This window comes from Protobothrops mucrosquamatus, unplaced genomic scaffold (assembly GCF_001527695.2).
Source record: "Protobothrops mucrosquamatus isolate PMUCROS unplaced genomic scaffold, P.Mucros_1.0 scaffold1414, whole genome shotgun sequence".
NCBI classification, from domain to species: Eukaryota; Metazoa; Chordata; class Lepidosauria; order Squamata; family Viperidae; genus Protobothrops; species Protobothrops mucrosquamatus.
The window spans coordinates 294,154-311,737 of record NW_015387599.1 but is presented as its reverse complement, the minus strand read 5'-3'; the positions used below and the strand labels follow the sequence as shown (position 1 = coordinate 311,737).

General features: G+C 37.8%; 1 protein-coding gene across 1 annotated transcript in view; it reads right to left on the bottom strand.

The window, feature by feature from the left end:
• Nucleotides 1–4,119: 4,119 nt before the first annotated feature.
• Nucleotides 4,120–17,584, bottom strand: part of CDH17 (cadherin 17) — a 33,481-nt gene continuing 20,016 nt past the window's right edge. The window contains exons 9-17 of the mRNA XM_015821861.1: nt 17,059–17,274; nt 15,761–15,837; nt 14,362–14,553; nt 12,534–12,778; nt 11,027–11,157; nt 9,836–10,054; nt 8,769–8,885; nt 8,553–8,666; nt 4,120–4,226 (exon numbers count right to left, since the gene is read on the bottom strand). Coding sequence (XP_015677347.1) covers nt 4,120–4,226; nt 8,553–8,666; nt 8,769–8,885; nt 9,836–10,054; nt 11,027–11,157; nt 12,534–12,778; nt 14,362–14,553; nt 15,761–15,837; nt 17,059–17,274 — 1,418 coding nt within the window. The remainder of the gene's footprint in view (nt 4,227–8,552; nt 8,667–8,768; nt 8,886–9,835; nt 10,055–11,026; nt 11,158–12,533; nt 12,779–14,361; nt 14,554–15,760; nt 15,838–17,058; nt 17,275–17,584) is intronic.

Below are 17,584 nucleotides of genomic sequence, written 5' to 3'. Positions count from 1 at the left end.
TTAAACTAGACATACCCAATTCCAGCAACCATTCCTTATATGTTTTAGCCTCCAGTCCCCTAATCATCTTTGTTGTTCTTCTCTGTACTCTTTCTAAAGTCTCAACATCTTTTTTACATCGGGGTGACCAAAACTGGATGCAGTATTCCAAGTGTGGCCTTATCAAGGGATTGTAAAGTGGTATTAACACTTCACGTGATCTTGATTCTATCCCTCTGTTAATGCAGCCCAGCACTGTGTTGGCCTTTTTGGCAGCTGCAGCACACTGCTGGCTCATATTTAGGTGATTGTCCACTAGGACTCCGAGGTCCCTCTCACAGTTACTACTATTGAGCAAGGTACCCCCTATACTATGAGATGGCATATCCTTGTATAGCACCAAACTGGGAATTATATACAATTTAAGCATATTTATTTGGAAGAAAGCTACACCTCGTTCCATAAGGTTTCCTCATAGGAAAAAAAACCAAAAAGCAAAAGGACTGTCACTTTAATCATACTTTTAAAAATCTGTACTAAGCAATAAAACTAACCAAACTAAGCAGGATTGGATTGTACGCTCACATTTTGTTGGTCAAAATTTTGGCTCCATTTTGGTTTTTCTATCTAAAGGTCAAATTACACAGGATAATATAGGATATCAACATATAGTACTAGACTATTCTATTATTTAATTTAATTTATGGTAGATAGCAGTAATAGGACTGGGATGAATAAATACTGTACTGAATTTAAATTATTTTTACACTGCATCTTGAGTGAAAACCTCTCCCATCAAGCATGTATTACTCCTAGGCAGAAGCTGTCCCCACCAATCCTGCTCAGTAGCTTGTGAGTAGCTTGTCTCAGAAGTTTCATGAGTTTTACATGCTGGCATATATTTCACATACTGTGCACTTCCATGGCCTCCAAATGATTGTGAGGTTCTACCTCTTTGCTTAAAAACAGTGGGAAGGAAAGATAACAAATGCATTATTTGTGGCAAGGATTTCTAGCACTCAGTGATAGGAGAGAAAACAGAATTCAGAGCACAATCCAATGAGTAACCTTTAAAAGGGGGAAATGGCTCTTTTAGATGGAGCTTGAATGAGATGCTGTTGCAAAAGGAAATGGGGAGGATTGCGAAAAGAAGTTAAAAGAATTTTTTGAGAATAATTCTTAATAAAGGCACAGACGTAAGAAATGGTTGGGATGCAAGCAAAGCAATTATAAGAGGAATTTCATGTAATGTAAAAGTGAATTTAAAAAGAAAAGCAAAGAGAAAATAAAAGTGATTTGGGGTGAAATAAAAAAGGAAGAAGTAGGACAACTATTGCCTACCAAATTAAGCTTCTACAGAGAAAATTGTCTATATTAACAATGAGAAAGATGGAAATAAAAATGAATTATGCAAAACCAAATAATTTTTAATTTGCAAATAAACTGGAGAAAATAGTTGGCATATAAATTGAGAAAAGAAAGTGATAATAAAGTTACAAGAAAAAATACTGAAATAACAGATAATGCAAATAAGTGAAAAGTGTTCCATCAAAATTATTATACTTTATATAAATGTCAAATAATTTCTGTGGGAAAAGTGTGTGAATAGTTACCTAAACAGAACTTAACTGATCTTCGCAATAGATCACAGTGAATCTACAGAGACAAATTTTGAACAGATCTATTAGTAATAAGAAAAACTATCACAGGAAAACCTGGTCTAGATGGTCTGCTTGCCTCTTATCATAAATGTTTTGAGGATGAACTTTTACAACAAATGATAAATACTATTTTACAGAATAGAAAGATTCCTTACAACTATAGAGAGGGTGATGTAGCATTAAAGCTAAAGAGGTCCAGGACATGACTTTATCAACTGAAATTATCAACCAATATTGCAGGATCCAATCTGGGTCAGTTATTGGGACCAGAGATTTTGTTTTCTGAACTTTCAGACTCACAAAAGAGCCCATCTTCAGGGCATTTCTAGCTAGCTTGAATCGTGCAATATTATCCTAGGACACGTATAACACCTTCATTTGTATCAACCAATATTGTTGTTGTTTACCACGATTTTGGCTAAAAGGTTAGAAATAATTTTACAGGACTTTATTCATGAAAATAAATATGGGTTTTTACCTAAAAGACAATTATGAGACAATATTGGAAATGTGTTGAATATCCTGGAGTATTTGGACTAACACAAGCTGCGTTGATCTTTTTAGATACAGAGAAGTCCTTGACAATTTGAAGTGGATTTTCTTGCTGAGAGTTCTGGCATATAATTTTATTAAATGAGTAAGATAGATTTATACCATTCAGAAACTACAAATAATTGTTAATGGAGAATTAACAAAAACCTGTGAGAATCAAAAAGGAACAAGACAAGGATCTCCACTGTCTCCATTCTTATTCAATTTAATTCTTGAGAAATTAAGTAGAGACATAAGACAAGATGAGAGAATTTGGGGATTTTTTAAAAAAAACTGATAAGTTAAGGGCATTTGCAGATGACCTAGTATTAGTTTTAGAAGTTCCATTAGAGGGAGTAGAAACATTACTGGGAAAATTAAAGGACTTTGGTATCCTAGCAGGTTTTAAAACTAATAATCAGAATATGAAGATGAAAATAGAAAATTAAATAGAACTGATGGAAAGAACTTATTGTAAGCTTGCAAAAAAGTAAAATATTCGGGCATTACTATGATGAATATGAATTGTATATTTCAAAATAATTATGTTAAGACATGTAATGAAATTAAGAAGGATATATTAAGATGGGAAAAATTAAAATTGTCACTGTTAGGGAAAAATGTGATAAAAATGAATGTTTTGCCTAGAATAACATTTACCAATGGGAAAAAATATATGATTAAAAGAATTGAAATTTACATTATGGTATGATGGAACAAGAATTTTTATAAAATGATGTATGGTTGGTACATAATGCCAAGAAATTATCTAGAATGTATAAAAGCATTTCAAATGTTTGTTGGAAATGTGAGCAACATGAAGAGATGTTTTATCATGCTTGGGGGACATATAAAAAAACTAAAAAAAATGGATTAAAATAAATGTATCAATATAGAGGATTTAAAAGATTAATACTCAATTGAAGCCAGAACTTTTGCTTTTAGGACTGATGAATAAACAGTTAGAAAAAAATCATGGAAGATTACTTCAATATATGATTACTGTGGCAAGACTACTATATGTACAAAGATGGAAAGATTCAACACTATCCATCATGGAAGAATGATTGGTGAAATTGACAGAACCTGCTGAGATCATCAAATGGACATTTTTTATTTGAGAAACTTCATTGTTCACATTCATAAATTATTGGAAATCCCTTTCTTTTTGTATAAAAAAGGAATTTTTTTACGACTTATGATGTGATGGTTAGAAGGAATAGGTTATATAAAGAAAGGAATTACAGGTAGTCCTCAACTTATGATCACAATGCGACTGAAACTTTCATCACTAAGGAATGTGGTCATTAAGTGAGCCATGCCTGATTTGATTTTTTTTTGCTGCAGTTGTTAAGTGAATCACTGCAATTGTTAAGTAAATCCAGCTTCTTCCATTGTCTTTGTTTGATAGAAGCCCCAGGAAGGTTACAAATGTTGATCACATGACCCTGAGGCACTGCGACCCTCAAAATACATGTCAGTTGGCAAGCACCCAAGTTTTGATCATGTGACTGCAGGGATGCTGTGATAGTCGTAGGTGTGAGGACCATTTGTAAGACTTCTTAAAGCACCAATGTAGCTTCAAACAGTCATTAAGTAATGGTTGTAAGTGGAGGACAACCTGTGTGATGAAACCCTGGAGAGAGAGGTTTGATTAGAATTGTATGTATAACTGACAAGAAGAAGATCGGAAGCCATTTCTTTTATTTTTACATATATATATGTGTGTGTGTGTGTGTGTCTGTGTGTGATTTCTCTTCCTTTATTTTCTTTTTTCTCTTCTGTTTTTCTTTTTTTTTTTCACATCTATTTCACTATATTTTTACTTTCTTTGAATGTATTTCTTGTCATCTGTGTAAATTGTTTTAATAAAAACTATTTTTTTTAAAAAAAGAGAGATCAACAATGACAACAGAAAAAAGATGAATGTCCACTTCCACTTAACCCTTTAATTCAAGGCATGAAGTTCAGAGGGCCTGATAGCAACAGCTGCAACGTTTTGCTCATTCTTCTTTTTCTTCTTGAGATGTAAAAACACTAGTCCCAAAATGACACCTAAACAAACAAACAAACAGGGAAAACAGATTTAGAGTTTATCCAACCCAGTTTTTTCTCAAACTAGAACCCTCTAGATGTATCCTACCTCTTCCCTTGCTAGTTCAGTCTATGGTCTGTGCTGGCTGGGGATCATGGGTCTTGTCACCTAGGACATCTAAGAAGTGCTAGGTCCAGGAAAGTTGTTTTAAGCAAAACCATATTTTGCGAATTTGTCACAAGCAAAATAGATTAGTATTTCTACCGTGCTCATACTGTATGTGCTTACTCAATAAAAATCTCGCTGTGTTCAAAAGAGCTTATTCTCCATTAAGTGTAGCTTTAACAATTGTCAGGCTATGTAGAACTACACAGATTTCAGTAAGGCACCTTTAATACCAGTCAGGGAATAAATACAAAAATTACATCAATGAGTGTCGTATCCTAAGAAACATGTTTTAGATGTACTATAACTTGGTCTTAATCCACGGTTTGAGTGGGTTCATATACTGCCTAAATACATTGTGGTCTCCAGATTAACCTCTTATGTGCTTATTTTCAGAACCTCTTATGTGCTTATTTTCAGAAACGTATGAAATCAACTGTCAATTATCAGTTTAATGGTTCTGAATATACTGTAATGGTGCGTTTCTCTGTTATTAGAAAATTAATTACAGCTAGGTAATTTAATTTCATTGTTCTTAATTTAAACATGAATCTAGTTAGGAGGCATTATTTAGATAACAGCCAAACGTGAAAAGCTAAACAGAGTCAAATCTGGCTAGTAAGAAAACTACACCATAAAATCTTCTTCACCAAAGTTGCAAGGGCCTGGGCCCAGAACTGTCCTCATAAAAAAACAACTGAGCAATCAGCCCTCCATGGAAATCAGCATCAGTCATTTTCTCTACAACCAACACAACTGTGAAGGCCAGTTTGGAGCTCAAATTAGTAGTTTCATTTCATCAGTGCAGCCATTTCTCCCCTGAATGACAATCTACCCTAGTTAACATGCAACATATTATTACTGAGTAAAAATAATTGCCAAATTGTTGGCAAACAGTTCCCAGGAGTCCAGATCTTACGCAGACCTGATGATAATGACTAAAGGACAATGTCATGCAAACATCCACCATAATAGATGTACTATACTGGGTTTGTGTTCTGGAGATGCAGTTATTTTATCTGCATCTCTTGATGCTGGCAGCTTGCTGACCAAGAGCAAATCTGTGGTTTATTTACCCAGTGCAAGTGCAATCAATAACACATAGGGTTGAAGAAAGTGGAAATTTATCACTTTATTTCAGATCAGAAGCAAAGGGGCTCTCCATTAGCAAACAGAGGAACTGAGAGGAGCACTGAGCAGAACTGGCATTCTATTTCAGGGTATAGGAAATTCAAAGCAGCAATACAATGACTGATTACAAATTTCTTATATCGTGCCATTCAGGTGTTCTTAGTATGATCTATACCAGTGGTTCTCAACCTTTTTAATGCCGCGACCCCCAACCGGTCGTAAGTCGAGGACTAAAGCGGTCATAAGTCGAGGACTAAGCCGGTCGTAAGTCGAGGACTACCCAACCAGTCGTAAGTCGAGGACTTTCCCTGCCCGGAGCGCTGCGCATGCGTGGTTCCGCCCCCTGCGCCGGCCGAGGCGTAGCTGGCAAGCGGCAGAGACGGAGCAGGCCGACCACCAGCTGGCCCAGCTCAAGGGAGGTAAGGCACCCGCCGGAAAAGGGGAAAAAAATGGCGGACAGCCTTGCTTGGCGACCCCCATGAAATGGTCGATCGACCCCAAATGGGGTCACGACCCATAGGTTGAGAACCGCTGATCTATACCATCTAGACCCCTGCTTGCCCCTCAACCCAAGATGCAACAAGCTTCTAGGTACTGTTCTAGCATCTAGCTATGGGTTCTCTGTAGGGTCTGCTTTCAGCAGATCTTGTTCTGACTTAGCTAAGCTGCTGGCAGCTTCCTGTTTTGAGTTTCTAGGCAGACAAGACAAAAGCAGACTGAAAAGAATTGAAAAGAATTTGTTCCTTTTTTAAATGAAGTGCTTTCAAGATTGGGGTCTCAGACTCTCAAGCTCAAAATATGGAACACTTTGCTTTTGCTTATTTCTTGTAACTCTTATGATTTCAAGAGTTCCTGGCCAAGAAATACAATAAAAATGAATCTATGGTGGCTCTTGCTTTCAAATATGGAATTGTGGATTGGATCTCTGACTCAGGCAAATATTAAAGTAAGGCGTTTTTATGTAATTCATGAATTATAAATATTTTTCCTCTAAAAAAAATCCAGATTTCAGCTAATTCAATCTATTTTCACAAGCTCTATTTTTATAAAAACATAGCTATAGTTTAAAAGTTATTGTTTTTTATTTATACATTGAAAGGGCAAATTCTTTAGTAGCTCTATCAGTCATCCTAGTTCCTTTAGTGTTTTCAGATTCCCCCCAAGAATTCTTATTTCATTTCCAGGAAAGGGATGCAGTACAATGTAGTCTAGTATTATCAAACTTTTTGTTCAGGCTAAACACAATAAATATTATCCAACTGTAGAAAATTGGCACTTAGAGAATAAATTAATAGAGTCAAGATGAAACATTTAGACATCTACAGATATAAGCAACATGTTAGAATACAGAATACAAAATAACAGAGTTGGAAAGACCTTGGAGGTCTTCTAGTCCAGGGGTCCCCAACCCCCGATTCGTGGACCAGTACCGAGCCACGATATGCCAGCAACCGGGCCGCACAAACAAGGGAAGCCCCATCCACAGAATGCAGGCAGCATACAAAACCATGCCCCCTCCAGTCCATGGAAAAACTTTTCTCCACAGAACTGGTCCCTGGTGCCCCAAAGGTTGGGGACCTCTGTTCTAGTCCAATCCCTACTCAAACAGGAGACTCATATTATACTGAACAAATGTTATCAAACAGAATAGAGCTGTAAGGGAACTTGGAGGTCTTCTAGTCCAACCCTCTGCTCAAGCAGGAGACCCTATACCATTTCAACTAGGTGGCTGTCCAGTCTTTTCTTAAAAAGCCCCTACAACTTCTGGAGGTAAGTGCCAACCAGCCGACCCAACTAGTTGCCGATGGGCTGTCCTGGTGCACGTCGCCATCATCCGCGGCCTGCACCCAGTTGCCCTGTGGAGTTGCTGACGCCGGAGCCTCTCACACCGCCCAGTAGGCTGCCGTACGGGCCGGGACAGCTGTTCCTCTTGTGCGACGTTTCCGGCGGCCGGCTGCTTGCTTCTGCTGCCAGCTGCTTGCCCCCCCCTCCTGAGAATGTCGAGCCCACGGGGCTTGACAGTAAGCTGTTCCACTGGTTGTTAATTGTCCTCACTGTTGGGAAGTTTCTCCTTAATTCCAGATTGCTTCTCACCATGATTAGTTTCCATCCATTGTTTCTTGTCTTGCATACAGGTGCTTTGGAAAATAAATTGACCCCCTCTTCTTTGTGGCAGCTGCTCAAATACTGGAATACTGCTGTCATGTCCCCCCTAGCCCTTCTTTTCTCTAGACTGGCCATACCCAATCCCTGCAACCATTCTTCATGTTTTTGTCTCCAAGCCTTTAATCATCTTAGTTGCTCTTCTTTGCAATTTTTCCAAAGTCTCAACATATTTCTTTGTAATGTGGTGACCAAAACTGGATAGAGTATTCCAAGTGTGGCCTTACTAAGGCTTTACAAAGCAGTACTAATACTTCACTGATTTTGAAGAATTTTTGGCTGCTACCACACACTGCTGACTCATGTTTCAATGACTGTCCACTAGGACTCCAAGATCCCTCTCCCAGTTACTGTTTTTGAGCCAGGTTTCGCCTACTCTGTACTTGTGCCTTTGGTTTTTCCTGCCTAGGTGTAAAATCTTGCTTTTCTCCACATTAAACTTCATGTTGTTGGATAGCACCCATTGTTCAAGCCTGTCAAGATCTTTTTGGATCCTGAGGTTCTGTCCAATCTCTTTTATTGCCTGTCTAGAATTACTGTATATATTGCCCAGAAAATGCTGTATTCTTTTGCAAATATTGTATTGCAGTAATATCAGTTTTTCCAATAGAAAGAACATGTGAATCTCAGGGCTGAAATGTAGAGTTCTTGTGCTCTCTTAGTCTGCTTGTTTGCTTGTAAATGTTTCATTACCAACTAGGCAACATCATCAGCGCTCAAACGGAGCACCAAGAATTCCATGTCAATTTTTGCCATTTTATTGCTTCCTTAATCCTCCAACAATTATCAGGGCCACTCCATGAAACAAAAAAAATGGGTGGAAGTTCTAGTGTAGCTTCTAGTCATCAGACCTACTAGTAACTATATGATTTAAGAAGAACACTTACCAATAACAAGCAGAACAGCAACCAGTATGCCAATTGTTGCTCCTACTGTTGGAAATGGATTTGGATTGTCGATTTCAATATAACATCTGTCATTGGTACACTTGCACACATTCACTATAATAAAAAAACACCGATCCGTCATAAGACAAACTCTAGCATGTGCCATAATAAAAATAAAATTTTGAAAGCACAATGAGGGATATTTTCACTATTTACCTTTCAGATCGACATCAGCTACAAGTAATGGATTTCCCCCGTCATTAATTTGCAGTGGTACATGATAGACCTTTTTTTCCAGATTCAAATTCTTTGGGGAAATGTAACCTTGATTGCCTGACAAAACAAATGGAATGATGATATTGTGATTACTGTAATGATAACAATAATTAAATAATTAAATTTAAATAATTAAAGCATTATAAGGTCTTCACTCTCTGGCCACATCCAAATAAATATCAAATCTTCACTGATTTCAATATGGCTGAATTCCGCATTCATTTAGTTATGTACAATCATTTGTCTTGTTATTTTGGAAGTCTACTAATCTTCCAGTACATACTTTTCACCCAGATAAGTTTGCTATGTTTAAATTTAGTACAAATGTTAAGTGTTTAAAAGAAAAGGTAGAAAAAGAAATACAATATCAAAACATTTACAAAAACAATGACAAACATATTTAATAATATTTAATAAACAGTATCAACCTGGTGGAAGCAGGACATAGCAGCTTCTAAAATTGATGTTGCCTATGAGAGACTACATCTACGTTCCTAAAAAACTAGGAAGGCTATACGCTAATAGTACTCTATTAGTACTAATACTAATAGAGAGGATGTTAACCAGGCTTTCAAAGGTAGTTCCAGAGTTTAGTAGTGCCAATGAAAAGAACTTATGTTTTCTCTTGTCTCAATTAAACATGCATTGCCAGGTTGAGACAAATCTTAGGAAGCAGGCAGATTGGGTATAGAACAGTGGTGGTGAACCTTTTGGACTGGGCAAGTTAAAAGTTCAGAAAATGGGCCCAGTTTAAGTGGGCAAAAGATTATTTGACTTTGGCAGTAATCTCAATTTTTGTAGCATAAATTCTTAACCAGATTCCATAAGAGGGCTATCCTAAGACAGTAAGACACTCACATATCTAATAACCATAAGAAATAAATGTGTTCATTTGTATAGCTCAACTAGAAGAAAGTAAAAAGTAATTCAAATGTATCCTAAGCCAGAGGAGATGGATAAGAAATCCTAATTGAAGATTGTCTCCAGCTTATCACAAACATACTCACCATCTATTTTAGAAATGTACCAGTTGTCATATCCACCAGTGAGGAAGTATTTTAAGTTTTGAGATACTGAATCTGGATCAGCAACTTCAAATTTTGCACTCTGGTCTTTTTGGAGTGGGTGGCACAAGAACACAGACTCATTTACTAAATATGGAGCATTATCATTGATATCTTTGAGATGCAATATCAGCTGTGCAACACTGCTTTTATATGGTCTGCCTGTACATTTGAAAAGAGTAAGAGGATATTTTTTTAAAAAAAGAGTAATGTATAGCTCAGTGGTGGCGAACCTATGGCACGGGTGCCAGAGGCGGCACTCAGAGCCCTCTCTGTGGGCACACACGCCATCGCCCCAGTCCTAGGCCTTCAGCTGGGTTTTATAAAACCTTTTCGCTTTAGGCCTCCGCCGCCATGTGCAAAAAAAAAAAGGTTCAATCAATCAATCAATTTCATCTTCTCGTGGGAAAAAAAAGATCTTGCAAAGTTGGAATTGATTGATTGAACTTTTTAGTCCCACCCAGTCTGCCATTACCTCCGCAGCCACGCCCAGCCAATGGGCCATGCCCAGCCAATGGGCCATGCTCACCCAATGGGCCACACCCACCCGGCACCCGACGATGCATAAGTGGGTTTTGGGTTGCAGTTTGGGCACTCGGTCTCTAAAAGGTTTGCCATCACTGGTATAGCTGATGGGTAATGCTTATAGACATTACAAAAAGGAACAGATCTAAGGGGCAGATTTCAAAATTTAGAAGTTGTTGCTATGATCTTTACAGAAAAAACATTTCACTCTATCATTCTGACACTGGAAATAATGAATAACCAATTTCTAGTGCTTAATGGGGAAGAGGAGAGCTGATTTCATCTACCACCCCATTATTGCCAACGTGCCTTATTAAAGGTCTGAGTTTGCCCCATTTCAGGTTTATGAGTTGCTAAAATACCTATCAAGGCAAGACCAAGACTGGTGCTACCACCTATCATCTCTTGACTTTTCAGCAGTGCAAGCTGCCATGTTAAGTATATATGTAATCCTAAAATACATAATGTAACATTGATATGAATCTTGCTACTCCCAGCCACTGTCACCAAGTATGGAGAGTCAAATGTAGAACCTGTTAGGAAGCACTTTAGCCAAGGCCCTTTCAAACAGCCAAGGTATCCTTGGAGGATAAAGTTTTGCTTTCTTACTTTCATCAGTTGCAACAATTTCTACTATGTAGGCATGGAAAAGTTCATAATCCAATCGGGCAACTGTATATATATGGCCATTGACAGAATCAATCTCCAGCCATTTTGGGTCAGTTTTCCTCAGAAAGTACCTTGCAGCCAGGAAAGTAAGACATAAGAAACAAGCTTAGCCAAAAAGCATTGTTTTCAACAGTAGAAAACATTGTTTACAATAGTAACATGTATCAATATGTACATTTTCCTTCCATCACTTTTAGAATCCTAGCCCTGTTCATTGCTAATAACAACAGATGAGCCATTTTTATCTTGCAAATGGGCTATCTATTTAAGCTAGCTCCTCTCCTCTCCTTTCCTTTTTGTCTTCAAGTCAATGCTGAGTCCTGGCAACTGCCTAGACAAATTGCTGCAGTTTTCTTGGCATGAGTCCAGGGCTGGTTGCCATTACCTGCTTCCTAAGGCTAAGAGCAGGGCTTTTTTTGTCATAGAACGCCCAGAACGGAGTTCCGGCACCTTTTTTGGATAGAACCTTGTAGGGTAGGCAAGGCGGGTTGTATGACATGTGTGAGTTCCGGCACCTTTTTTTTTTTTTTAACAAAAAAAAGCACTGGCTAAGAGAGAGTGATTGACTAAGATCACCCAGTTGGCTTTGTGCCTAAAGTGGGACTAGAATTCATGATCTCCCAGTTTCTAGGCTGATGCTTTATTCATAACTGTGATCACTATTGTATACCAAATTGTCTCTCAATCAAGCAACATATTTGTTCAACTTTCTTATCACAGAGAATCAATTTCCCACCCTTTGTTACAAGTTTTCAATGGAAGCAGGATAGAATATGGGGGTACTGAAAAAAATCAAGGTTAAAAACCACAACTGTGCAATCAGACTCCTGCACCAAGAGGAGTGAATGAATATGGCTATGTTATTGACTGTTATATGATCTTGACTGTGATAACACTGATAACACTCAAAATCACATCAATTCTTTGTTGCAAAGAGAAGCTTCAGGGGACAACAGTTTTCAACAGGAAATTAGAAGAGTTAGAAGAATTGTTCTACTATGTACATACATACATATATACATACATACATACATACATGTTTATACAGGTAACCATATGCTGGGTCTCTAATCTGGACTGCACCCTTTCTACCTACACAAATTGACATCTTTATAATATACTTAAGTAAAAGAGGGGTTACTTTTGCACCTGCTAAGGTTGGCTCTTTTTAATTCTCAGTGGTGTTTTTCTGAATAAATGTCCTAGATTACAAGCCCAGCCTGCTTCATGTTTTGGTGATTCAGTATTTTATGCTCATCCAAAAAATGCATGCAGCCAAGTTAAACAAGCTATGAAAAAACAAGCTATGCAAAAAAAAAAAATGCAAATATGACATTTTAGCAAGTTCTTTTAAGGCAGGAAAGCAAGAGAATCTTCTGGATGGGATTCAGCAATGCAATTACTACAAGTCTATTTTTTACCCCCCAAAAATGATTTTTGCCTTTACCTTACTGGGGATCCTTCAGGATCAAAAGCTTTTACAGTTGTCACATTGGTACCAATTTTCGCATTTTCATCTAGTATAACTTGGTAGTTGGAATAGTGGAAAACTGGTGGTTCATCCACATCAGTAACATGGACCCGTAAGAAAGTAGATGAACTTGAATTATAGTTTATTCCAGTCACGAGAGGTTCAGGATTGGTAGCATTGATTGTAAGGCTATACACTGATTTTGTCTCAAAATCAAGACCCTACAAAAGCAAAGGACAAATTAAAACAGGTAGAACAGCCCACCAGGAACGTAAGCTAGAAGAAAATATTATCTTCTCGAAACAGATGTATAGCAGAGTTCCCGAACCTCCTATCCTCTAGATATGTAACACTACAACTTTCCATCATCTGCAGCCAGGCCATTATATTAGGTACACAGAATGACCATTGCCTATTTAGAACAAAACAGATCAAACACATCTCAAAGAGTTTCAAGGTCAAAATGCTAAAGTACCAAGCATCTATTTATTTGCTTGTTGTTTGCTTTTACTGACAATCATTCTCTGTTGGATTAGACATTGCCAGAAGAGAGGTCAAGTTTTCAGAAAGACTATTTACATTTTCTGCAACCTAGGATTAGATTTGTCATTTTTTCAGCTATCTGCATATTTGTGGGAAGTGACTGATATTGAGATGTACAGTTCTTCTTTTCCTTTCCTCCTCTTTTTTTTTTTTTTTTTTTGCAAACACTGCCTTTTTCATAATTTTCCATCACAACACCACAGTTGTGGGTACAGAGTCTTCATAACTGTCTTTCCTATCTAGTTTGGTGTGAAAGAGTCATTTTCTCAGGTCTGTACTATAGGGGATGAAGCTTTGATTGACTGAATTTTTGAGTTTTATCTTTAGTCTCCTCAAGGGACCATGTGGCATCTCCATGTTCTCTCGGTGTTCCAAGACAATAAGATAATATGGGTGTGTTTTATCTTTACCATAAGTAAAGATGTTGTGTTTATCATATGACTATCTTCAAAATAGCTGGAGGAATTAGGGAGAAGAAACAGATTTGTTGGGTAGACCTCTAAGTGTACTGTTTTTAACTATTCTCCAAAAATCTACAACTTCCGGTTTGGTAAGTGTGAAAATAATAATAATAATAATAATAATAATAATAATAATAATAATAATAATAATAATAATAATAATAATAATAATAATAAAGTTGGAAGGGATCTTGGAGGTCATCTAGTCCAACCCCCTGCTCAGGACAAATTTCGGACAAATGGCTGTCCAGTCTCTTCTTAAAAATTTGCGGTGTTGGTGCATTCACCGCTTCTGGAGGCAGGTTGTTCCGCTGGTTAATTGTTCTAACTGTCAGGAAGTTTCTCCTTAGTTCTAGGTTGCTTCTCTCCTTGATTAGTTTCCATCCGTTGCTTCTTGTCCTGCCTTCAGGCACCTTGGAGAATAGCTTGACTCCCTCTTCTTTGTGGCAGCCCCTGAGATACTGGAAGACTGCTATCATGTCCCCCCTCGTCCTTCTCTTCATTAAACTAGACATACCCAATTCCAGCAACCGTTCCTTATGTCATTTAACATTTTGACCTTGAAATTCACAAGATCTCAAAGGAAAATAGAATCTCATAAGATTTGCAAAACTTCAACCATATAAATATATTTTTCTCCCATTTTCTTAAATTCGGAGGTTTTGTAGGCATCATACAGTATAGACATCCTATTGCTATTCTCTAAATTAATGTAACATTAGTCATTCAATTGCCTTGCCTTGAGGAAATGTTAATTAAATCTATGTAATATAATAATAAATGAAATGGCAATTATTCACCTTGTTAATTATAATAGCTCCTATATTTGTATCTGGATCAGTCAGTATTGTAAACGTATTATTTGGGTCACCCTTTGTGATGGTGTAAATAATCTGAGAGCTTCCAGTGGATGGATCATCAGCATCTGTGGCTTGAATTTTAAATATAAGAGATCCTTTTGCCTGATCTTCTGCAATAATCACAGTGCCATACTATAGTGAAAAACAAAACACAATAAATACAAAACAAAGGAACAGAAAAGAAGAAATAACCCTTCTAATAAGAACTGGCTATTTTAAAGAGAGCTTCATGGTGTAATAATTTGAAATCATCACTTGCTGTTGCACAGTATTCTAAGGCCATCTTCAGACACCCTGTTTGCCCTGGTGTGAAGATGCTACACTAACCATTTTTAGAGGACATCTCCTCAGCCTGACTGTTTTAAGTTCTCCTTTCTGGAAGTGGTGTTTTCCCTTTCATTCATGCTCAAGATCTTTCATCCAGACATCTCATGACACATGGAAAAGAAGACTTTAGGTGACATAAGGTTAGAGTTTACTGCTTGGGTCCAGTTGATCCAGCAGATCTGCTGTGGGAACCTCTTTCATTTAATCCCAGGGTTCAGGATCTCTTCTATGGTTCTCGTTTAGACGCTAGGGAGACTGGATTTGTGGCTCCTACCTTTATTTTATTTTTTTAATTGTGCAAAGCCTTCTACTAGACTATCTTTCTCCAGCCTAACAAAGATAATTGAAGCATAATAAAAGGACTGGCTCTTCTGCTTTTGTAATGTGGTCGGAAACTCCCTTTCTTATCCAATTGGCTCCTCCTTTTCCTCTCATAATCACACTTCCCACACTGACATCCACAGCAAAGCCCCTTTCTCAAACTCCAGCTGTTCACCAACAGTTATGCACAACCATAACTGGGCTGCACAAATCCAACCAATCACCAGTTGACAGCCAAGAAGCATAAACAACTCTTTACTGCCACCTACAGGTCTATAGGTTGAATGCTCACCCAGTCAAACGACAATTATAAGGCAGCATTCCCCAACCTTTCAGGCTGTAGGGCAGGCGTCTTCAAACTTGGAAACTTTAAGACTTGTGGACTTCAACTCCCAGAATTCCTCAGCCAGCCAATCTGATTTTCTCCAGAGGTGTTAAAGATTAACACTTAAGGTTCAAGATTACAACTTTTAAAATTCCCATGTCTGTTGCTGGAATTTCTGGGAATTGTAGTCCTAAAATATCTGGTGGGAATCAACTTGGGAAAGTCTTACCTAATTAGCCACAGATATGCAACAACAGCAACATCTACATGCCAAGCAAATGTCTTGGAAGAGGATACCATCAAATCAAAAGTTTGAGATTTTTTCCAATGTCTTGTGAAAGCAAAAACAGTCAACAAGATACTCACATCTGGTTTTTCAAATATTGGGATCTTATCATTGATGTCAATGACTTGAATTTGCACATTACATATAGTTGAGAAAACTACAAGGAAAAGGATATAACAAAATCAAATGTGAGCTGATCTGCACAGAACAGATTCTCAAACTTTTTAGACGCATCAAATGTAGCTAAAACATCCCACAGCAATTAATAGCCCTTCATAGGTATAGAATCAGGAGGAGTCAGGTTCAAATTCACCCCAGCTCTGACAACTCAAGAATGAACTTTGGGTTAGTCACTTCCTCTTAAGCCACCTGGCCAAACGTTGTCATTATGGGATGTATGTGGGGAATCTGAGAAGCAAGTGATAATGTACATTGCCTTGACCTCTTGGAGGAAAAACAGGAAATACATCTAAACAAATAACAATACAGGCAGTCCTCAATTTATAGCCAATACTGAGTCTGTAATTTAGTCATAAGTCATGCCAGTCATTAAGCAGGTCATCACATGACCAACACAACTTTATGACTTTTTGGTGGTGGCTGTAAAGTGAATGCTGTGATTGTTAAGCAAAACAATTCCTCTGCAATGGGCATTTTTTTGCCCCAAACTAGAAGTAATTGCTGGGTTTTGCCAAAAAATATAAATTGCCATCATGGGGATGCAGGACCCTGCTGGTGGCCAAGGGCCCAAAATGTGATTATGTGACTGTGGGGGAAGGGAGGGACAGCCTTTGGAACTTTGAATCAAGGTCATCTAGGTTTTGGGCTTCATTGTAATTTGAACGGTCACTAAGCAACTGATCATAAGTCACAGGCTACCTGTACTACTACTACTACTACGACGACGACGACAACGACGACGACTTCAAGGGGAATAATTCAGGATTTTAATGTTATTCCTTTATTTCAGAACTTACGTCTGAATATTTATATTTCTCACTCCAATGTGGAGGGAAACTGCAATTTTCAGCAATCTTGCCATGAAATCCACCAACATGGTCAAAAGGTATTCCAGGGCTACAATAAGGAGTTTGAGGGCCTGGAGTTGCAGGTAGAGCTTCAGTCACATTGCCATGTAACTAACATATTGCCCTTTTGGACCACACCTTAGGGACACCTTCTTTTTAAAAGGAGCACATAAAAGATTTATAATTTTACTTTTACATGTATAGCTATTGATGAAAGGAACAAGGGCTAGAAGGAATCAAAAGGAAGAAATGGAAGAAATGAAAGAAGTATAGATGAGAGACTGTGGGCTATCTCATGATTCATGTCGCTCTAACATTTGGGGAATACGTGTAATGTGTGGTGCACTGACCTGAATCTGTCACATTCACCTTCAACATGTAAGTTGTGGCCACTTGTCTGTTTAATCCCAATCTGAACAGGTGGACTGACCCAGTTCTCAATTCGATGCGGAAGAGATTGTCTCGTGGGATTTTGGGGTTCTGGTCCACAAGGGTGAACTGCAGGCGAGAATTAAGAGACCCTTTCTCATCGTTGTCTGAGGCAAGGACAATTCCTATTAAATTCCCTGTTGGTAACAGAGGAAACTGTAGTTAGACCAATAGCAAACGCCTAGTAGAAAATAAAATAAATTACTTATAGAAAGACAAATGTAACTTTTGGGATTGGGCAAGGGAACCAACATGAGTCCTATATACACTTATTCACAAATTCATGATAGAATTATTTATGTGGAACATCATCTCCTTAAAACCTAACAAGAGGCAGTTAGTATTTTTCAGTGGAATCCAAAATGGCCAAAGAAAGATTAGCGATGAGCAAAATACCTCCTTTTTCAACTTCACCCTTGCAGTGAGGGGATTGTATATATAAAGGCC